The sequence below is a fragment of the Capra hircus genome, chromosome 7 (assembly GCF_001704415.2).
Source record: "Capra hircus breed San Clemente chromosome 7, ASM170441v1, whole genome shotgun sequence".
Taxonomy (NCBI): domain Eukaryota; kingdom Metazoa; phylum Chordata; class Mammalia; order Artiodactyla; family Bovidae; genus Capra; species Capra hircus.
Window position 1 is genome coordinate 103,310,822 of NC_030814.1, and position 22,850 is coordinate 103,333,671.

Sequence of the window (22,850 nt, forward strand, 5' to 3'; positions counted from 1 at the left end):
AGGCCCCAGTAAGCCTGGGCCATGTTGGGCAATCCCTGAGAAGCCCACAGTCGCAGAGTCTGACACAGACACTCCCAGCACCACAAAGTCAAGGGAAGGCCAGAAGGGGGAGGGGAGCTGAGGGATTCAGGGGGTGCTTCCTGGAGGAGAGGACATTGGAGCTGGGCTTAAGGGTGACGGTAAGGAGGACACTTGAAACCCAGAGAACAGCGTATGTGAAAGAAAGCTCAAAGGCCATCTGTGGGGCCCGTGAGGAGTGTAGGTTGCCGTGTGGGGGAAATAAGGCTGGCAAAGTTGGTGGATGCTATCTGGAAGGGCTCCCAGGGTGATAGGCAGGGAGGGCAGGATAGGATTCTAGGGGCCAAGTAGAGGGGGTGAGATTTAAGGCCAGGAGCCTAGAGAAGGAGGCCAAGGTTATTTGCTAGTACTTCTTTGGGGCTGCTGCAACCTCCCTCCCTGATGCCCATCTGGGCACAAAGTGCTAGCTGCTCACAATATCCCTTCTCCTCTCTTCCATAGGGATACACTTCTAGTGGGGCTGTGCAGCTAAACACTGTATTCTCCAGATTCCCTTGTAGGTAGGTGGGGCCACAGGACAGTTCTGGCCAATAACATGTGAGTGAAGCGCCTTGAGCAGTTTCCAGGTTGGGCCCTTAATTGGGAGCGCAAACCCACTCCCTCGCCACCTTTCCCTCCCCCGACTGGAATGCAGATGTAATGGTGATCCTTGACCTGCCGTCTTGGGCTATGAGATGGAAGCCACGTGGGGAGAAAGCCACGTAAGGAGACAGCCTGGTGGCTGGGGCTGCCACAGCCACCCTGAACGTCTGTGTGAAATTGTCAGGAGATGGAGAGAGAGGCCTGTCTCGTTTAGACCACTGGCCTCTGGACCCCTCCCAGGCACTCCTATCCAACCTTCCTCCTACCACTCACTTCATTGGACTGGCGGATGGTCCTCAGGGGGATCCACACAGTGCCCACCATCGTGTCCCAGATGAGACCCTTGTTCCACACCTCCACCGTCAGCCCCAAATCCAGGCGATTAATCTCACTGTTGAGAAAGGACAGAAAAGTCAGTTCAACAGTGTTTGGACACACGACCAACTGGAATGCAAACCCAGGTCTGAAAGAGTGCCAGCCGGGAAGGTGACACGGTAGGTCTTGTTTTACAGAGGGGAAACTGAGGCCAGAGGGCTAAGCTACATGCTCAGGGTGTCACAGCAGAATCAGGATTCCAAGTTGGGAAAGAAGGAGTGGGGACAAGTATTACATGTACCTTCAATTCACCTGGCCCTTCCTCTAGCCCTCAGACCCTGAGAATGCTGGTTAAGTGAGGAAGAGGCTCCAACACCCTCCATGGCTCCCGATTACTCCCACGATAAGGGCAGTTCATCCTTCCCAGTGTCATCCCTCTCCAGTCATACGGGAACACCCTTAAGCACAGGAATGATCCCACCTCTAAGCACTTTCCCTGTAGGAAATGTGCAGATTTGGGGGGGAAATCTTCATGAATGTCCAGTTCGCTGAATCTACCGATTTACCAAAGATTGCTCTTAAGGAATGTTCTCCTTGAATATACCTGGTCATTCGGTAACTGGCTTTAGGGGAAGTTGAGGACTATTGTTTCCCCCTCCCTTCCCCTTTTCCCTAGATTGTAGGACTAGCACCTTCCTTCCCTTCTCTAGGTGCCCCCTTGCTCCAGAATCCCAACTCTGGATTCTCCCATGGCCTCCCACAGTCTCCAGCCAGCCTCTGCTCAGGGGTTGAGGGCTGCCTGGGTCCCCATTCCAGCTCTGCCAGATAGAGGCTATATGACACTGAGCAGGTGGCTTTGCCCCTCCGGTCCTCTGTTCCCTCATCTGCAACATGAGGATTGTGTTAGCACACTCTCCCAGGGCTATAAGGCAAAACGGATTTAATCAAAGCCTTGGAAGAGGTCACAGCAGATGTTGGCCATCATCAGAGTAGGTAGGATGTAATAGGAGGGCTTCCTAGAGACTTCCCTGGTGGCTCAGATGGTAAAGCGTCCGCCTACAATTCGGGAGACCTGGGTTCGATCCTTGGGTCCGGAAGATGCTCTGGAGAAGGAAATGGCAACCCACTCCAGTACTCTTGCCTGGAAAATCCCATGGATGGAGGAGCGTGGTAGGCTACAGTCCATGGGGGTCGCAAAGAGTTGGACACGACTGAGTGACTTCACTTCACTTAATAGGAGGTCTTGAGTGGCTCCAGGTTGAGAAGAAGGTCCAGGTCATGAATTCATTCAGTTTTTAGACAAATATTTTTTGAGCACCTATTGTGTGTCAGCCTCTGTGCTTGGCATGGAGGTCACAAGGGCAGAGACCAATAGGGCCTTACCCTCTTGGAGCTCATAGTCCAGGGGAAGGGGCCAAAAATGTGTCAAATGTCACACAAACGAATAAAATTACAATTGATGGCGAGGCATGACACTACTCTTCAATTAGTTTGAGGGTGGTGATCAGAGGGGACTGCCCTGAGGAGGTGACACAGTTGAGACCCCAAAGGACCAGAAGGAGCCAGCTGGGATGGGGAGAGGACAAGAGCAAAGGTCCTGCGGGCAGACACAAGCTGGACATGTTGGCAGAACAGTGCAGAGGTGGGTGTATCTGGGGCAGGCGAGCCAGGAGAAATGGAGCAGGTACTGGTGTGAGGTCACAGGGACCGGGTCTAGGGGGGCTGCAGGGAGGGATATGGGCTTTGTTTTGAGGTTGATGAGCCACAAGCCAGGGGCAAGTTTGGAGAGTGGCAGGATGTGATTTGCAGTTTTAAAAATATCCCCCTGGCTGCCTGGAGGAGAACAGATTGCGGGGAGGCGGATGGCAGCAGGAGGCCAGGGTGGAGGCTGGCGGGCAGTGGGGACTTGGCTGCTGGCCTCAGAGACAAAGCAAGTGACTGGATTCGAGAAGCGCTTCGGAGGCAAAGCTGATGACTGGACAAGGGGCTGAAGGAGGAGGGAGGGGAGTCCCAGACGACACCCGAGTGTCCGGCTGTGCCCTGCGGGACCAGCGACAGGCCTGACTGTGCCAGGGGGTGAGGCCATGCAGGTTCCAGTCATTGCAGACTCACAACATGAAATCCTGCTCCCAGCTGGGCTGGCTGCCTCGGACAGCGATAGTCGTGCTTTTGACATTCTGCACCTTCAGGGTCACGTAGGTGTTGAATTTCTCTGCGGCAGTGAAAGCAGATGTCAGGGCAGGGATCAGGGACGCCCCCCCCCACCCTGTGTCCCTTCCCAAGCTCTCAATGCCCCTACTATGATCCCCAAGGGTCTGTGAGTTCTTGGGGCCACCCCAGGTCCAATATACTGGGGTGATTCTGTGCCTCCCACCCCCAGGTCAGCGCCCCAAAACCCACCCCAGTGCCTCAGAGCACACCAAGGAGATAGGGAGTTTGGGGATGCCTAATCTTTATGTTTAGAAATGAAGACGTCCAATATCCACGGACATAAGAAATTTCCTTTGCCTCTCTGAGCCCCAGTTTTGTTCCCCGTAGCCTAATCTAAGAGTCCCTGCCCTATCTCTTAGGATCCTGGGAAGCACCACTGGCTCAGGGTGAGCCCTATTCCTATTAGCGTTTTCAGGGGATGGTAGAGAAGACTGCTGGGGGACCCCGGACCAATTCCGATGCTCTCTGTGACGCTCGCAGACATACAGCCCAAGTTCCCCATCACTGGCTCAGACACCCTCCCTCATCTCTCTGAGACAGACAGGCAACACAGGACAGGACAGGAATAGAGGGCACTTACCTTGGGCACCATCAAACTTCGCTTTTTTGACTGTGGAGAGAGACAGAAATAGGGAAGGGAGACGGGGAGAGTGGTGGGGAGGAGAGAGACAGAGAGACACAGGAAAATAGAGACATAAGGAGAGAGAGAGAGAGGAGAGAGACGCAGAAAGAGAGAGAAGAGAGGCGAAAAACACAGAGCGAAAGAGGCAGGTAAAGAGACCAGATTAAAAAAAAAGATAATAAGAAAGACAGAGGCAGAGATGAGAGGAAGAGAAATAAGGAGAGGAGGGAGGCAGGGATGAGTGGGAGAGAGAGAAGCCATCAGACAGATGAGCACAGGCAGACCTGTGATGGAAGGAAGTTTGGATCTTGGGAATATTCTCTGTCCCACCCTCCTCCCCATCAAATTTCCCCAAAGCTGCCTCCCTCCCTCCAGTGGTGACTTTACTCACAATTGAACAAATATTCAAAAGAGGAGACCTCCTACAGGAAGCCCTCCATGATTTCTTTAGAAGGAGTCAGGGAGTCAGGGAGAAGGAGGTAGAGGAGGAAGGAGAATCAGTCTCCAATGATTCCCATCCCCCAGTTAGATTAGTGAGACTCCTCCCCTAACTGTCCAGCTCAAATGCTCCCAGGGTTTAGAGTCCAATATTCAAAAGGGATTGGGAGAGGTGAGAAAAATCAACCCAGAGAGCTGAATCTGCAGTCTACATAGAGACATCCCAGTCCTGTCTAGGTAGGTTGTCAGTTTGTCCAGCCCTACTTGACTGTGAAAGGTGCAAGCCAGATACACCTTAGGGTCCCAGGTGGTCCAGTCTCTTCATATTTTACGTAACCCCACAGCCCCAAGTGATTCAAAGCCATTTCATTCATTACTGGACTTTCTTACAGGGTATCAAACTTTCACTTTTAATATCTCCCAAATTCTATATCTGCCTTCAACGTATTTCTCTACCATTACTCTCTACTCCCACCCAAAAGCTGCTGCCAAACTGAGGCCCCGCTCCTGCTTTCTATATTTCCTTTTCCCTTTAAACTTTTCAAGAGACTATTTTCGTTTGAGCAAGCAATCATGCATATTTTACAAAATCCAAAGCAACCCAAAGATTATACGGTGAAAATGAGGCTCTTTCTACCCCAGCTCTCACTCTCCCTCCAGGATGCAATCAACATTAGCAGTTCCTCGTGGGACTGGAGACAGAGAGTCCATGCATCAGCAATCGTGTGCACGTGTGCGCTATTTCCTACACAAATGGTAACATTTTATACCCTCTGCATGTCTTGAAGAGTGCGTGCCAGTAAGTTAAAGGATAATTCCTAGAATCAGAACTGTATTTCTATTCTTTCTCCTTTTTTTTTTTTTTTTTTTGAGAGTCAAGTTCAGCCTTTTTCCCTGCAAGTGCAATGGCCTCCCATCTGGGATTCAATCTCCCATAGGGATTTCATTTCTCTGTCCTCATCACTTGAATTTCTTTCTCAAAGAAGTACCTGAATGGAGCCAGTGAAAAGAAAATTCCCATCAAGGGCTGGGGAAGTAGAGTGGCTCTAAATACTAGTCAGTAAATACTACTTGTTCCCATTGCAGACAGACTGTGGGGGTGGGAACTGATGCCCAGAAGCACTGAGTGAGCTCCCCAGAGTTGCAGAGCAGAAGAGGGAATGAGCGCCTTCCTATACCAACACCACCATCACCCTAAGACCCAGATTTTAAATGCAAATACTCGCTATACCTGGATTTGGTTTTGGAAAGCAGAAGGCAGATAGAGCCCTTGACTGGGCATTAGGAAAGTTGAGCCCTGATTCAGCATGGAGTCAGGTGGAGCTGGATTCAGACCATGGTGCTGTGTGACTCTGGGCAAGTGAACCCCCCCTCTCTGGGCTTCCATCTCTCTCTCTCTGCATCTCTTTCTTCCACATCCAAAATCTTCCCACTTGAGGCACATAACTGCACATGCAAAGTTCTCTCTCCCACAAGGTCCCTCTCCCTGTCCCACACACCCCTCCCTCATGCCTTTGGCCCCACCCAGACTACAGAGAGCCCACCCACCTAGCCCCTCACCCCTGGGACTGAGTGAGGCTTAGGGGCACTTAGGACAGTGCCCAGCAGGAGCTCCAGGCCTCCCTCCTGGGAGAGCTTCAGCGGGCAAACCTAATGACTCTGTAAAGGGGGAGGAGGGTGCATGGGGAGGATGCGGAGGGAGAAGGATGGGAGAGACACAGAGGCTTAGAAAGGCACACAGGGGGCCATCAACAGGAGAGAAAGGAAAACGAGGGGGGAGAAGTGAGGGGCGATAAGACATGAGAGTCAGACAGACAGACACAGAGAGACAGAAAGACACACAGATTTCCACTAGAGAGAGTGGGCAGGGGAGATGCTGCAGGAAGGAGAGGCAGGGTTGGGAAAGAAAAGTTGGGAGCAGGTACCAGAGGCAGATAGGTGCCTGGCCCTGGGGGATCAGAGGGGCTCACTGGTGTCTGACCCAACCTGGGCCCCTGCAGTTCTATGAGGGGCAGGTCTCAGAGGGGAAGGAAGCGAGTTGTCCAAGGTCTGTCCCTCCTCTCCTCTAGGAAGAAGGTCTCTCCCTGTCTCCCTCCTTCCAGTTCTGTGTCTCTCCACTCCTGTTATCTTTCTGTCTTCTTCCCTTTCTCCCTCTGTCTCTGTCTCTCTGGTTCCTAGTCCCTCAGTCTCTCTCCCTTCCCTCCTCCCTAATCCTTTCTCGGCCAGAGGGTAAAGGGCTCAGTTGGGGTCCACTGGCAGTGGGAGATTGTCAGAGAGCTCTACCTCTAACAGCAGGGCCCCAGGCCCCTTCAGAAAATCCAGGGTGAGGACATCACTGTTTGTTCATCATGGGGACTCAGAGGGAGGAGGGTCAGACTCAGGGTGGGAGATGGAGTTCAGAGAAGAATGGAGAATCAGAGAAGGGGGTTCAAAGTAGGAAGCTCATGGCGGGGGAATAGGGTATGAGGTAAGGAGGAGTAAGGTAGGGGACTAAGGGATGGGGGCTCAGAGAGCAGGAGGCTCACGATGGGGGAGGGGACACAGGCAGAGGGAAGGGAATGGAGGGGCGGGTAGCCTGGGGGAGGGGCTCTGCAGGAAGAGAGCGCTTGGAGGCAGGGGCTCGGAGAAAGAGTCGCGGCTCTCTCCCCATCTCTCTTCCCCTTCAGCAAGCATTGTCATCACATCTCCGCCCCGCCGCCTTCCTCCTGCCCGCGGTATCGGGGTCACCAGGGCGGAAGCGCCGCCCTTCCTTCCCGAGCTCCTGGTCACAAGCACCGGGCTATTTATAACGTGGGCGCCGAGGGCGTGAGCTACGGGACCGCGGGGAGTGCTGAGTGGGGGAGGTGCCCACTGGGCTGGAGATACCGCGTCACGACCAGGTCAGCAGCTTGCGGACTTCTCGGTCCCTGCCACCCCACCCCGCAGCAGCCCATGGGCGCTGGCTGATTAATGTGGTTGCACAGGCAGTTGTTGGCGGGGGCAGAGCCGGTGGAGGTGGGAGCAAGGCTTTGGCACTGCCAGGCTCTGGGCCTCAGTTTCTGTATCTAGAAAATGGCCCCACTTAGTCTCAGTTTCTCCTCCTCCTCTTCCCTTCTTCCTTCCTCTTCTGCCTTCTCCCCTTTCTTCTTAATTATTAGCATTAGCATTATTATACTGTTGTTCCTATTATTATTACCAGCACTAGTATCTTTATTATTTGGTTGAATTTTAAGTGTACCCCCTGGCCTGGACGACTCTGGATTCTAATTGAGATAGACTCCAGTCCTTGGGGTCCATTAACCTGCCAGGCCTGGTGGTGGGAGTGGAGGAATAGAGAGTTCCAGCCATCAATGGAAGCAGCTAAAAGCCCACCCACAGGAGGTTCTTCCCTGATAGCTTAGTTGGTAAAGAATCCACCTGCAATGCAGGGGACCCTGATTCGATCCCTAGGTTGGGATGATCCCCTGGGGAAGGGAAAGGCTACCCACTCCAGTATTCTGGCCAGGGGAATTCCATGGACTGTATAGTCCATGGGGTCACAAAGAGTCAGACACAACTGAGCGACTTTCACTTTCCAAAAGCCCACCCACAGGAGGTGCTTATGGGGTGTCAGAAGACACTACAAGTGGTAGAAGGGAAGCATAGAGAATTCAAAACTGGATTCTAGGAAGTCTGGTATTTAATATGCGATGTAGACATGGACTTTGTGATGAGGACATTGGTCCCTCTGACTTGGCATCTGGGAGAGAATAAATGAGGACTCGCATCATCCATGGACAGAAATAAGCCAGAACCCAATTGAAGCCATAGGTGAAAAAAACACACCAAGAACCTTGACAGATAGTCAGTGTTGTTTACCAAGCACCACTTAGAACTATGTCTGGCATATGCTGCTGCTAAGTCGCTTCAGTTGTGTCCGACTCTGTGCGACCCCAAAGACGGCAGCCCACCAGGCTCCGCCATCCCTGGAATTCTCCAGGCAAGAATGCTGGAGTGGGGTGCCATTTCCTTCTCCAATGCATGAAAGTGAAAAGTCAAAGTGAAGTCGCTCAGTCGTGCCCGACTCAGCGACCCCATAGGACTGCAACCCACTAGGCTCCTCCGTCCATGGGATTTTCCAAGGCAAGAGTACTGGAGTGGGGTGCCATTGCCTTCTCCGTATCTGGCATATAATAGGTGCTTATTAAATACTGGTCATTGAAAGAATGACGTCATTGCCTCCTCCAGCAGTCCCCCACTGAGAGCGGGTCCCGCCACGCGGAACTGTGCTGTCCACGGTGCTGAAATCTATGGCTTCTCTATGAACTGTCCGCGGTGCTGAACTTTTCATCCCTACCCAAGTACCTGCAAAGAATTGGTACTTCTTTTGCCCCCCTGTGTATCACTGAGCCATCCTCAGGCCTGAGAACGCAGTGAGCTCTCAGGAAATGCCCTACACTCACGGAGCTTTTAGTCCCCATTAATAAAAACACCATCATTGATTTTTCCTGCCTTTGGCTCACACTTATTGAAACTTTCCACAAGTCATGCATCATGCCAGTATCTCTGCATGCCTCATCTGACTGGAGAGTTCCAGTAGATCTAGGCAGTGGACACTATCAGTGTGCCCATTCTACAGATAGACACACTGAGGAATGAAAAAGCTGTGGGACTTTCCAGGAAGTGGTGGATTTGGGGATTCAAACCCAGGCCTTCTGGACTCAGGATGTCCTGGTCAGCACCTCAATAGGTAAGTTGATAAATCTAAAAATAAAATAAATTCACAGAGGAAACCCATTGTATGCAGGAGGAAAGTGAGGTGCAAGATAGACAGATAGCTAAGATTGCAGCCCTGAAGATGAATCAGAGCCAAAACCAGAGGCATTCTAAAAGGGTGGTAAAAGCAAATACCCAGATGCAGTTCCCTCACCCACTAGCTGGATGGTGTCAGAAACAGGGCAGCAAGAGGCAGAGGGATTTGTGAAGGTTTCCTGGGAGAGAGGCAGGAGAACGGCCATGATGAATGGGGAAATCATGGTGTGTTTCTTTACTGAGTGGATGAAGGAAAAGGATGAACCTGAGGCAGATTCTCACCCCATGACAAGGACTTAGGTGTCTCCAGGTCCTGAAGGCTGAGTAGCTGAGACCTTCACCCTTCACTCCTAGTAGACTGTGGAGTCAGGCAGCTACACCTCTGACTCTGTGGCACCAGGCAAGTTGTTGAACTTCCATGGGCCTCAGCTTTCCTCATCTGTAAAGTGGGTTGCTCTGAGGATTAAAGTGGGCAATGGGCATAAAAATCCTCAAAACTATGCCTGTGGAATGCTGGACAGATGGAACTTGTTGTAGATATCATTATTAGTTGTGAGGCAAACTCACCTTCAAATGCATTGCTAATTTATATGCACATTCAGTCATCAAATATTTATGAAGCCTTTTAAACATTGAGTGGCCTAGCAAAATGCCACAAAGCATATAGGGTGGTCTGGAACCAAAGCACTACCATCATGTTTTTGCATATGCCCTCCACCTAGAGCAAGATCTCTCTTCTGCTCAGTTTCTCCTCATCTTCTGAGACACAGGCAAATGGTGATGATAGGAATGGGGTAGGCTTGCCAGAGCAAAGGGGCCATGGAAACCCTTCTCCTTAGCTTCCCACCTCTCCCAATCTGACTCCCCTAGCATGAGGCCAGGGGTAAGGTTGAGTTCCAAGAGCCAGGGTCAGTGCCTGGCATATAGTGGGTACTCAATGCTTATTGAGTAAACATATGAGTAAATTCACAAAGGAGTTAAGTGGCACTTGCTATTAGCAGCCTCAGGACTCTGCCAAGACTAAGAAAGTGAATTAAGGTTGACAAGGGGCAATGGGGCTCTACATAAAGAAATGAGAGGGGGCAGAGGCCAGGTCTACACAGTGTAGTCTCCCATATGTAAGTTCAGGATATGCACACAAGAATTGCATTGTGTGTGCTTGAACGTGTATTTGCTCATGTTACCAGGGTAGGCAAGTGAGTGTACATGAGTGTCTGTGTGTACATGTGTGGTGTGATGGGGTAATTACACATGTGTACCATCTGAGTGCAGGTGAGGGTCTGCACATATGTGCTGGGGAGTGGGATGTGACTGTATGTGGGACATGCTGGTGTGAGCTTAGGTATGTGCAGGCTTTTGAGTGATATGTTAAATAGAAACACATGTTGTGTGTGTGTGTGTGTGTGCACTATGCAGTTGTATAGCATGTGTATTTTTGTTCACTTGCATACACGTGCAGACTCCTCTGAAGCTACATATATTAGTGTGTGTGTGTGAGTGCATCATCTGCCACCTGTTCAAAGCGACAGCTTTGAAAGACCAGGGAAGGGTTATCATGTGTGTACCTATATGGCCTTGGCATGTACTCTTGTGTACATACGTGTCTCTTGTGATTTGGGGCCCTAACAGGTATACATAGGTACAAGCCTGAGTGTTAGGGCACGGGTTGATATTTAGATGACATGGATGCTGTAAACATGCTTCAAACATGTGTGGATATATCTGTGTGTGTGTGTGTGCAGATACACATGCCTGTATCATGGGGACCGTGTCTGTGGCACAGACTGTGTCCAGTGTACATGTATGTGTGTGTCAATGGGTGTGTGAATCTGCACATGTGTCCATGAATGCGCAGTCACAGGCACATGGTCTTCATAGAGACTTGGTGAATCCTAAGCACTTCTGTTCACACAAGGCAGGCAAGCTTGAGTGTGAATGTATGGGCCCCAGTGTACGCCGGTGTGGGCAAACATGGGTGGGTCCCTGGGTCAGGGGCAGGTATTTCCTCAACTCTGAGGATGAACTCAGATCCAAGGAAAGCCCTGATCCTTCCCCCCTCCCCCTCAGCCTTCAAGACCTCCCACTCTGGGCATCACCCCCACTGCCTTCAGCAATTCTTTCTCTCCCTGCTTCTCCCGGTCACCACCCCCGCCTTCCCCCTCACCCCACAGAGCCTCTCCCAGCATCAACTGTTCTCTCTACACCTCAGGGCTCTACTTCCCACCTCATCCCCTTTCCTACTCCTCCCAGCGAGCCCCCTCTACTCTGCCGATGACTCCTTCCCTGTAAGTTCCACAAAGTCATCCAATACAATTCTTTCTCACCCCTCTTACTGCCTCCGCTTCACACCACCCCTGTAGCCAAGACTCCAGTTTGCATCAGAGTTAAGGGTGAGATTTCAGAGAAGAGATGGGGCTAGGGGCCAGAGGAGAGTGAGCTTGGAGGAGTCAGCCAGGAACCCACATTGACGCCCTCCTCCAGGGCTATCCCCTCTCAAGTGTTAGGCAGTTCAGAGAAGGGGGGAGGGGCCAGTAGGGGGTTTGGATGTTCACTTCCCCCTCCCCTTGGGCCTAGACTGTGAGGGATGCATGGGGGTCTGCTCTCCTAACTCCGTAGGCTAAGGGCTGAACGAGATGACTTTTGATTTTACTGGCCCTTCGCCCACCACCAGCCCCGCCCGTCAGGAATGAGTTCAAGGAAAGGAGGCACCTGTCCCTTTAAGAACACCCGCGTCCACGCCAGCACAGCCCCGCGCTAGCAGCACGCGGGAAGCCACCGCGGCGGGGAGCGGGCGGGCGGGGTTGGGTTTGTGAATGGAGAGTCACAGCACAGGGGGAGGGGAGCAAGGGGGAGGGGCAGCGGGGGCGGTTCCCGGCTCCCGGGCCTTCCCACCAGGGTCCAGGAGAAGGCCGGGGTTCATCACCCTTCTCTCTCTCTCCCCCTCTCTAGATTTCTCTCTCTCATTCTCTTTCACACACACACACACGCACACATCACACACACACATCACACACACACATCACACACACACATCACACACACACATCACACTCCGGGCTGCCTAAGGTGTCCTGAAGCCTGCCGGCTCAGGCTTGGCCGATACACCTCTTCTTCCACCTCAGCCTTCTGGAAGGGAGTAGAAGTGAGGGGAGGCGGACCTCGGTACTTAAAACCCAAGGTTGAGACCTCTATAAGTCTTGAACCCTGGTTGGGCTACCACCCCTGCCCGCAAAGGTCCCCTGCTGAGAACTCAGGAGTGCCCCAGGCGCCTTGGTCCAGGTGGGCTGGCTTCTCCCCTACCCTGCCTCAGGGGTGCGGCGGCGGCTTGAGGGGGGAAGGAAGGAGTCATGCCCCTCCGGAATCTCTCACTCCACCCACCCAAACGCAGAGCGTGGGCCTGGGCGTGGGCCTCGGTGCAGATGGCGTTCTGGCCCCAAAATAGCTCCACCCCACCTCTCCCTCCCTCCCTCCCTCCCTCCAGCGCAAAGTGGGTGAGGTGAGGATGGGCCGTGAGGGGTGCAGGGGGTACTGCACTTCCAAGGGGTCGGCTCCCTGCGGAGAAGGTCGGATAGGTGTTTGTTCGGTGGGGCCAAAGAGGCGGAGAGGGTGAGGCCCTCAGGCGACTCCCCCAGCCCCCATTAGGGAAACCAAAGAGTTAACTGGAAAAGCGCCTCCAGACCCCTCCATCACAGCTCTCTTAGGGTGCTGGAAGGGGTCTCCCCGGCCTCCTCCCCCAGTCCTTTCCACTCCCAGGGTGAGGAGTACCTAGAGCTCACCGGTAGTCCTAATAGTCAAGCCCCTCCACTCAAATCTTACACGCCCAGGGCTTGGAGACCGCTCCCCCTGCACTCCTCTCCGAATTCCGAGGCGGGTCCGCAGCCCAGCCCACAGGACGAGACTCTTTCCAAGGACCCTGCAGGATTCATTCGAACTACCCCGCTCCTTCCACACGAAGCCGCTAATAACTTATTCAGCACAGACAACCCAGACTAGACCGTTTCCAGATGGAGCCCCGAACCCTCGCCCGCGTCCACACGGGCCTCCGCGTTCAGCCGTGTCCACACGACCCCAGCAGCGGCAACCAGGACCCCTGAGAGCCCAGCTGTGTCTACACGGATCACCTTCTCAGGCACCCTGACTCGTCTACAAGGGCCACCCCCTCAGAAGTCAAGCCGCGTGTACGCGGGTCACCCCCTCAGGAGTCCAGCCGCATCCACACGGACCCCGAGCCCAGTTCGGGTCCACATCGGCTCCCCGTCCCGCAGCCTCGCCTCCTACCTCCAACGCAAAGCAGAGACATGTCTCCAGAGTCGCCGGCGGGCCGGCTCTGTCAGGTCAGGTTTAGCTGCCGCTGGGGTGGGGCATGGCGGGGGCTGCAGCCCGCGCTCGCTCAGCTCACGCCGGGGCCCGGCCTCCGCCGCCGGCCATCTTGGTTCAGCACCGGGGGCGCGGACAGCTCCTGACGTGGTGCTGATGTGAGCCTGGCGGGCGGAGCCCGCGGACGCCTGATGGGGCGCGGGCGCAGCGAGCTCGAGCGGTGGGGGTGGGGTTTAAAGGGCCGGAGCCGGGTGGGGGCTGAGGGCGGCCACCACGCAGATTCGCTTCTGATTCTACGTGTTTTCGTTTCTCCTTTAGCTCTCAACCTCGAGATCTTGGCTGTCTCTCTGCTCTTTCTGAGTATCTCTATTTCTCTGTCTCTTTGCCTCTGTCTCTCTGTCTCCCTCTCTGGGTCTCTCTGTTCTCCTCTCTGACTCCCGGTCTCTCTCGGTAATGTGTCTCCCTCTGTGCTCCTCTCTCTCCAGTCTCTCTGTGTCTCTGCCACGTCCTGTTTAGGTCTCTCTGTGTCCCTGTTTTGCTCAGCCTGTGGATCTTTGCACACACTTAGACTGGATTCCATCCTTCACTCCCTTGTGTAACTGGCAACTCCTATTCATCCATCAATGCCCAGTTTGAATATACCCTTCTCCAGAAAGCCTTACCTAATTCCCCCAAACTGAGCCCTGACTCCACCTTTCTGGACTCCCCTGGATTCCAACTCTTCCTCTGGTTGGGCCCTGACCCCAGCATAGCTCTGCTCACCATCTCTCTCCACACATCTGACCCGCCAGTTCCAAGTGAGCTGGTGGCCAGCAAACCTGTTCAGTCTGTAATGCCAGTACCTAGAACAGCCCCAGAGGCTGAGCCTCAGAGAGTCCCCAGCCCCCAACATATATGAAGGAACTTCATCAACACAAGATGTATATGGAGTTAGTGAAGCCTGTGTTCAAAACCCAACTCTGCCTGTAATCACCAGCATGACCTCAGACAAGTCATGTGACCACTCTGCCTCAGTTTCCCTGCCTGTAAAAGAGGTAACAGGAACTCCTTCATAGAGTTGCAGGATATACTGTATAAATTAACACCTGAAAGCACTTGGAATAGTAATGTATAACACTAACCATTGTTGTGATTCTCATTGCTTTAACATTTTTTATTCCATATCCATTAACCATAGGTAAGGAATTTGTTGTTGTTCAGCCACTCAGTTGTGTCTGACTCTTTGTGACCCCATGGACTGCAGCACGCCAGGCTTCCTTGTCCTTCACCATCTCTCAGAGCATGCTCAAACTCATGTCCATTGAGTCAGTGATGCCATCCAACCATCTTGTCATATCATCCCCTTCTCCTGCCTTCAATCTTTCCCAGCATCAGGGTCTTTTCTAATGAGTCAGTGCTTCAAATCAGGTGGGCAAAGTATTGGAGCTTCGGCTTCAGTCCTTCCAATGAATATTCAGGGTTGATTTCCTTTAAGATTGACTGGTTTGATCCCCTGGCAGTCCAAGGGACTCTCAAAAGTCTCCTCCAACACCAGAGCCCCAAAGCATCAATTCTTCAACATTCAGCCTTCTTTATGGTCCAACTCTCACATCAATACAACTTGAAAAACCAAAGCTTTGGCTCTATGGACTTTTGTCAGTAAAGTGATGTCTCTGCTTTTTAACACGCTGTCCAGGTTTGTCACAGCTTTTCTTCCAAGGAGCAAGCATAAGGAATAAGGAGGAGCGATGACAGGTGCTTGGGTACAGAACAGTATCCTCACAGTGGAGGCTCCTGTGGGCCGCAGCCCCTCCCCAATCTATTGTCTCATCTCTGAAGGATGAACTATGTTGAATTTTGCTTTTCATTCTCCTACTTTTCCTCATAGTTTTACCACATATTTATCATGGTTTGTATATTTTTTACTTGACACAACTAGAATAAAACTCACATTCTTTTAACTTTGAGTGTGTGTGTGCGCAACACGATTTTACTGATATTCATCTGAGTTTCCGTGGTTAGCTGTAGAGCATGCATTTCCACTGCTGTATAGTATTCCTCTGACCTATTACATTTTATTAAAGTATTTGTTTATTTAATTTTATGGAATGCAGGATCTTAGTTCTCCAACCAGGGATTGAACCCATTCCCTCTGCAGTGGAAGCGAGGAGTCTTAATCCTGGATTGCCAGAGAAGTTCCTGATTAGTACATCTTTATTTATTTTCCAGTTGGTGAACTTTAAGGTTGTTTGCCCACTGGGATTATCGCAAACACAGCTTTTATAACCATTCTCAGAAATGTAGGCTGGTACATGCGAGTAGTGATAGCTTGATCATAAAACACCTACATACTTGGCTTCATGAAACAATATTCAACTTGTTTTGATGTGGCTTCAGCAATTTACATTGCAATAGCATCATATAAGCATCTGACTGTTCCACATCCTTGCCAACACTTTGAGTTGTCTGGGTTTTTGAACTGTTCCAAAACAGAAAGGGTGAAATGGTGCCTCATTTTGGTCTTGATTAGCTTTTCGATTGCTCATAAAGTAGAACACTTTATGTAATTTTTTGGTTTCTTATTAGGGTGAAATGCCTGTTGAAGTCTTTTATTTAAAAAAATATGATGGTCTTTTCCTATTGATTTGTAGTTATGAATCTTTTGTTGGTTTCATGTGTTGTAAAAATCTCCAATTTTGTGGCTTGTTTCTATTCTATTCATGGTGTCATTTTCTCAACAGAAGCTCTTAATTTTTAAAGTAACCTTTTTATTTTGGAAAGATGTTGGATGTATAAAAAAGCTGCAGGAGCACAGAGCTCTAAAAAGCACGGAGCATTTCTGCATATCCTTCATCCAGCCTCCACTAATATTAACATCTTACATACGGTTACAAGGCACATCACACTCAGTTGCTCAGTCGTGTCTGACTCTCCGTACCTCATGTACTGTGGCTTACCAGGCTCCTCCGTCCATGGGATTTTCCGGGCAAGAATACCGGAGTGGGTTGCTGTTTCCCACTCCAGGGGATCTTCCCGACCCAGGGATTGAACTTGCATCTCCTGCTGTGGCAGGCAGATTCTTTACCACTGTACCACCTGGAAAGCCCTACAAGATACATATGTCAAAACTCAAACATCCACATTGGCATTCATTATTCACTTGTTGTCAACTAAATTGCAAACCTTATCTTTCACTAGTCTTTCCACTAATAGTCTCTTTCTGGTCCAGGACCCAATCCAGGCTCCTATGCTGCATTTGGTCATCTGGTCTCCTCGGTCTCCTCCTCTCTGTGAGTTTCTTTAGTCTTGCCTCGTTTTTCACGGCCTTGATAATTTTGAAGAGCACTGGTCAGGTATTCTGTTGAAAGCCCCCTGATCTGGGTTCATCTGATATTTTCTCATGATTAGACTGGGGTTATCGGGTTCGGGAGGAAGACTGCAGAGCTGGGGTTCCCTCCGCATCATTTCATACCGGAGGTCCCTGATGGCCAGTGATGTCACAGAGCATGTTAATTTTGGTCACCTGGGTAAGGTGTTATCTGCCAAGTTTATCCACTCTCAAGCTATCAATGTCACCTTTCCCTGCTCTGTCATTTGTAAGCAAATCACCAAGCCCAGCCCACACTCATGGGGAGGGAATTCACCATGAGTGAAGCAGTGAATGGAAGTGGTGAGTGGAAGTTTCTAAGAAGCTCTTAATTTTAATTTCCTTTATCTTACTGTCATAAAATAAACATCACAAAATTTACCATTTTCATACATTAAAGTGGACAGTTCAGCGGCATTTAGCATATTCACAATGCTGGGCAAGCACTACTTGGTTCACTGCAGTTCAGTCGCTCAGTCACGTCCGACTCTTTGCGACCGCATGGACTGCAGCACGCCAGGCCTCCCTGTCCATCACCAACTCCCGGAGTTCACTCAAACCCATGTCCATTGAGTCAGTGATGCCATCCAACCATCTCATCCTCTGTCATCCCCTTCTCCTCCTGCCTTCAATCTTTCCCAGCATCAGGGTCTTTTCAAATGAGTCAGTTCTTTGTATCAGGTGGCCAAAGTATTGGAGTTTCAGCTTCAGCATCAGTCCTTCCAATGAATATTCAGGACTGATTGCCTATAGGATGGACTGGTTGGATCTCCTTGCAGTCCAAGGGACTCTCAAGAGCCTGCTCCAACACCACAGTTCAAAAGCATCAATTCTTTGGCGCTCAGTTTTCTTTATAGTCCAACTCTCACATCCACACATGACTGCTGGAAAAACCAGTACTGCTTCTGTCTAGAACTAAAACATTCCATCCCCACCAGCAGGCACTCCCTGTGCTCCTCTCCCCTGAGGCCCTGGCAACCATTAATCTGTTTTCTGTCTCTATGGATTTAATTTTAAATTCTTCCACTTGATCAATATTTACCTTTACAGTAAGCACACTTTTTTTTCCTTTCAGGCATAATCAACATGTAACATTATATTAGTTTCAGATGTACAACATAATGATTTGATATTTGCACACAGTTTGAAATGCTCATCATGCGGAGCCTAGTTAACATCCATCACTATACATAGTGACAGATTTCTTTTCTTGTGATGAACAGACATTATGTTTTGTTTAGGGAATCCTTTCCTGTCCCAGGATCAGAAAGATATTTTCATAGCATCTTCTATATCCTAAGCCTTGTCATTTACAGTCAAGTCTTGATCTCTCTCAGAGGAGGCGATGGCACTCCACTCCAGTACTCTTGCCTGGAAAATCCCATGGACGGAGGAGCCTGGCAGGCTGCAGTCCATGGGGTCACTAAGACTCGGACACGACTGAGCAACTTCAGTTTCACTTTTCACTTTCACGCATTGGAGAAGGAAATGGCAACCCACTCCAGTGTTCTTGCCTGGAGAATCCCAGAGATGGGGGATCCTGGTGGGCTGCCATCTATGGGGTCGCACAGAGTCAGACACAACTGAAGCGACTTAGCAGCAGCAGCGGCAGCTCGATCTCTCTTGGAACTGATTTGGGAGTGTGGCGTGAAATAAAGTCCAATTGTATATATTTTTTCCAATGTGGATAATCAATTGTCCCAACACTCTTTAATGAAACGGTCACAAAGCAAGTGTTTGTACAAGTGTGGACTTCATAGTGGACACAGAGAGACCAGAGTACTCAGTGCTGCGGGGTATCTGTCCCACCTGGGGTCTGTTCTGGCTCTTCCTTCTGTCCTGGGACCATCTATCCCTGTTACAGAACTTTATACCTGTCCTTGATATCTGCTAATAATGCCATTCTTTCATCCTCAGAGCATCCGGATTATTCTTCTTTTTCTCTCAGCTTGTTGGGTTCTGTGGAGAAATCCAGTTGGGACTTTGACTGAAATTGCATTGAATCTAGAAGCCAAATAAGGGAAGAATCTTTTCTCATACTGACTCATCTGAAGCGTGAATACAGGTCTTTCCATTTGTCTATCTTTCAGTAAAGCTGACAACTTCCTCCATAAATCTTCCATGTCTTCGTTTTTCAGATTTATTTCTAGGTAATTTGTATATTTCAGGCTATGAATAAGTAGTCTTTTTAGGTTACTTTTTTTTTTAACCTGTTAGTCACAGGAGTTTAAAATGCAATTGGCTCAAGTATCTAATAAACTTGATTAACCTTCTGTAAATCCAAGAAATAGATCTGCAGATTCTTTGAGATTTTCATTGTACACAAAGATGTCATCTGTAAATGAAGACATTTTCATTTCCTTTCCAGTCCTTTGGCCTTTCTTTTTTTTTTCCTAGCCTACCATACAGGTCAGGTACTTTAGTACAATCTCAGACACCATGGTAACAGGCACCCTTCCCTTGTTCTGCATTTGAAAGAAAACATTTCAACATTTACCATTAAATATGATATCTGCTATGGGTTTTTAATAGAAAATCAAATAAAGGAGATCTACTTCTATTTACAGTGTGTTAAAGTGTTTTTCTTAAAAAAAATTTTTTTTTCTTTATCATGAACAGGTGGTGAATTTTAGCAACTGTATTCCTACATCAGTCAGGATAACTATGTAACTCTTCACCTTTAATTTGTTACTGTGAATTATGTTCTCTTAATATGTTTGATACCCATTGGTCTCTCTTATTCTCTCTCTCTCACCCATCCCTCATCTCTGTCCTTTTGCCAAAGACCCTGATAAATTGATCGCTCAAATCCAATTAATTTTTAAGCCCAGGTGTCCCATTTCACTCCCAGCAACAACTTGGCTCATTCCAAAGCTATTTATCTGAGCTATCTCATCTCCCCACTTAATTATGCCCTGATGTCTTTCTCTTGCCCTCTCTTCTCTGGGGTTCCCTCCTTCCCTGACTCTCCTCACTGCCCATCTACATTCATGAATTTTGCAAACTCCCTTGCACTCTTTATCTCTCTCTCCTTCCATCTCTCACGTAGCTTCCGATGTCTCACTTTCTCTCCACCATCCTATGAAATCCACAGATAAAAATTGTTGAAAGAGAGATGATGGGAGATGGCTCACAGACTGGTGAAAAGTGCAACACACACATATAGACACACATATCTGTGAAGAGTGCACCCGCCCCCCTCCCCACTCCACCAAATGCACACACACATCCCTCCCAGCCATCCAAGCTCCTGGCCATCCCCAGAGACTCTGCTCTTATTAAAACTTTCCAATCCCTGGTGCCAAGAGAAGCTGTGGAGATGTTTGGGCTTTGGATAAGAAAATTCCTCCTCCACAGCATCTGCTGAGCTCAGCTTTCTAGTGGGGAATGAACAGAGCTGCTTCTAGAATCCCCACACAGGGCAACACTGTTTGGTCTTCAGATAAATTTCCAGTCCTTACTGGGTACACGTGATGTTTCTGGCACTGAGCGAAGCTCCACGGAGGAGACAGATATGAGTCAGATGTCAATCAGTTTGTCCAGCAAACATTTCTTGGCACCATCTGGATGCTGGGAACTACTCTCGTCAACAGGATCCAACAAGTGACATGGTCCCTAGCATGAGAGTTGGAAACAAAAATAAGCAGAGAAAATCAAGGAAAATTAGGAGGAAAACAGGGAGGGTCCCATGATAGAAATGGTGGAGGAGAAGGTAACCACCTCCTCCTGGTGGAGGCAACACAGGAGCTGAGACCCAAGGAAGGAGAAGGAGACAGGCATGGGGAGAGTTGGGGGAGCGGGGTTCTAGAAAGAGAGCAGAGCAGACGCAAAGGCCCTGAAGTGTGACTATGGCTGGTGTGTTGGAGGAATACCAAGGAGGCTGGTGTGGCTGGAGCAGAATGAGACAGGTAGGAGATGAGCAAGGGTTATAAAGAGCCTAGGGGATATGGGGAGGAGTCTGGGATGCAGAGAGACAGACAGACAGGAGGAAACTGACAGGGAGAGATGAGATCTCAGCCCGGGGGGCAGAACATAGACCCAGCAGGACCAGAGACTCCATGGGCACTTTGTGACCACCAAGGCCTCATCTTCACCCACAAACCCCATGCCAGACCTCTCTCTGATGCCCCAACTGCCCAGGTTGGGGGCGGGGAGGGGTGACTGCACTGTGCTGAGCTCAGTGTCATTTTAAGAATTTCTGATTGATCATTTTAAGGATCTCTCTGAGGCTGCTCAGGGGAGCAGGGATGTTCAGGGTGGGAATGTAAGTGGTGGAAGGCCAGGGAAGGATCCAGGAAGGGGCTGGCAGGACCCACAGGAGTGCTGGGCAGGTTTGGGTCATTCTGAAGTCTGAGCCTAGAGGACAACTGGATGGACTGGACATGCGGGGTGAAGGAAGAGAAGTGATGAGAATGAGTCCAGGCTTTGGGACCTGGGGAGCGGAACGATGGTGTAGCCATTCACCTGCCGTGCTGATGAAGAAGTTGATCTCAGGGTGAGAAACTGGGACCTGTGCTTCAGACTGGCTGAATGTGAGATGCTTACAAGGCACCCAGTGAGAATAGCCAGTACAGTTGGATATTTGAGTCTGAAGTTCAGGGGGGAGGTTGGGCTGGTGATGCAAATGGGAGAGACATCAACATGAGATGGGGTGTAGCCACTTGGGGCCAGAGTGCAGACAGAGGGTAAAGGGCTGCCTGGCTTCTACATCAAACTCAGGCTTCCACCGTCCAGCTGTTTGTCTGTCTGTGACTCCAGTCCCTGTAATCAGGGTAGCAAGCAATGTTATATGTGGGGGACATGGAATTCAGAGCCCTTGGGACTGTCCTGTGGAACAAATCCTCCTCTTCCTCTGACAGTTCTGTTATCAACGGCCTTGTCCTGGGGCAGGTCAGGAACAGGGGGGTACTGCAATAGATGAGGTAGGACATGAGTCCTGAGGCCAAGTTTCTCTTAATTATTTCTCATAATTGGAGAGGACAAGAGAGCTCATGTGGTTCCTGAAGGCCCACTGTGTGTTTGTCAATGTGCTGGGTGCCTGACATATCCTATTTCCCTTAATCCTCTGCAACCTGAGGTGGGTGCAGTACTGTGCTCATTTCACAAATAGGAAGACTGAGTTCCTGAGATATTGGGGAGACAAGGCTGGGATATAAAGTAAGATTGGACCAACTCTCGGAATAGGCTGTTTATGCAACACAGATGTTCATGTAATCACTCATTCATTCAAAAAACACAGCCTGGATCCACACCCATGTCCACGCCATGTCCAAGGCCTGGGGAGGGGATAGATCCTGCCTGGGGTCCGGGAGAAAGATGTGGGGCCGAAGAACCCGATCTCTGCAGTCAGTGCTGAGAGATGACTAAGGAGGAAGGAGGCTCTGATTGGTACACTGGGAAAGGTGTCCTGGAAGAGAGGAAGCCAGAGAGTGAAGAGGTCTCCCTAGGCACTGAAGAACTGGAGGAAGGGCATTCCTAGCAGACAGCATAGCAAATATTATATCAATAACCTCAGATACACAGATGACACCATCCTTATGGCAGAAAGCAAAGAAAAACTAAAGAGCCTCTTGATGAAAGTTCAGTCACTCAATCGTGTCCAACTCTTTGCAGTCCCATGGACTGCAGCACACCAGGCTTCCCTGTCCATCACCAACTCCCGGAGCTTGCTCAAACTCATGTCCATCGAGTCAATGATACCATCCAATCATCTCACCCTCTGTCATTGCCTTCTCCTCCTGCTCTCGATCTTTCCCAGCACCAGGGTCTTTCCCAGTGAGTCAGTTCTTTGCATCAGGTGGCCAAAGTATTGGAGCTTCAGCTTCAGCATCAGTTCTTAAATGAGTATTCAGGACTGATTTCCTTTAGGATTAACTGATTTGATCTTCTTGCTCTCAAGGAACTCTCAAGAGTCTTCTCCAACACCACAGTTCAAAAGCAACTTAAACTTTCAAAAGGAAGTGAAAGAGGAGAGTGAACAAGTTTGCTTAAAACTCAATTCAAAAAACGAAGATCATGGCATCTGGTCCCGTCACTTCATGGCAAATAGATGGAGAAATACTGGAAACAGTGAGAGACTATTTTATTGGGCTCCAAAATCACTGCAGATGGTGACTGCAGCCATGAAATTAAAAGTCACTTGCTCCTTGGAAGAAAAGCTATGACCAACCT

The 22,850-nt window shown here is 50.0% G+C and overlaps 1 protein-coding gene across 7 annotated transcripts in view; it reads right to left on the reverse strand.

Annotated features, from left to right (window-relative positions):
* Positions 1-13,463, reverse strand: part of UNC13A (unc-13 homolog A) — a 66,658-nt gene extending 53,195 nt beyond the window's left edge. For all 7 annotated transcript variants that reach the window (XM_018051392.1, XM_018051391.1, XM_018051396.1 and 4 more), the window contains exons 1-4: positions 13,295-13,463; positions 3,767-3,796; positions 3,088-3,187; positions 934-1,051 (exon numbers count right to left, since the gene is read on the reverse strand). In XM_018051392.1, coding sequence (XP_017906881.1) covers positions 934-1,051; positions 3,088-3,187; positions 3,767-3,796; positions 13,295-13,316 — 270 coding nt within the window. In that variant the 5' untranslated portion in view covers positions 13,317-13,463. The remainder of the gene's footprint in view (positions 1-933; positions 1,052-3,087; positions 3,188-3,766; positions 3,797-13,294) is intronic.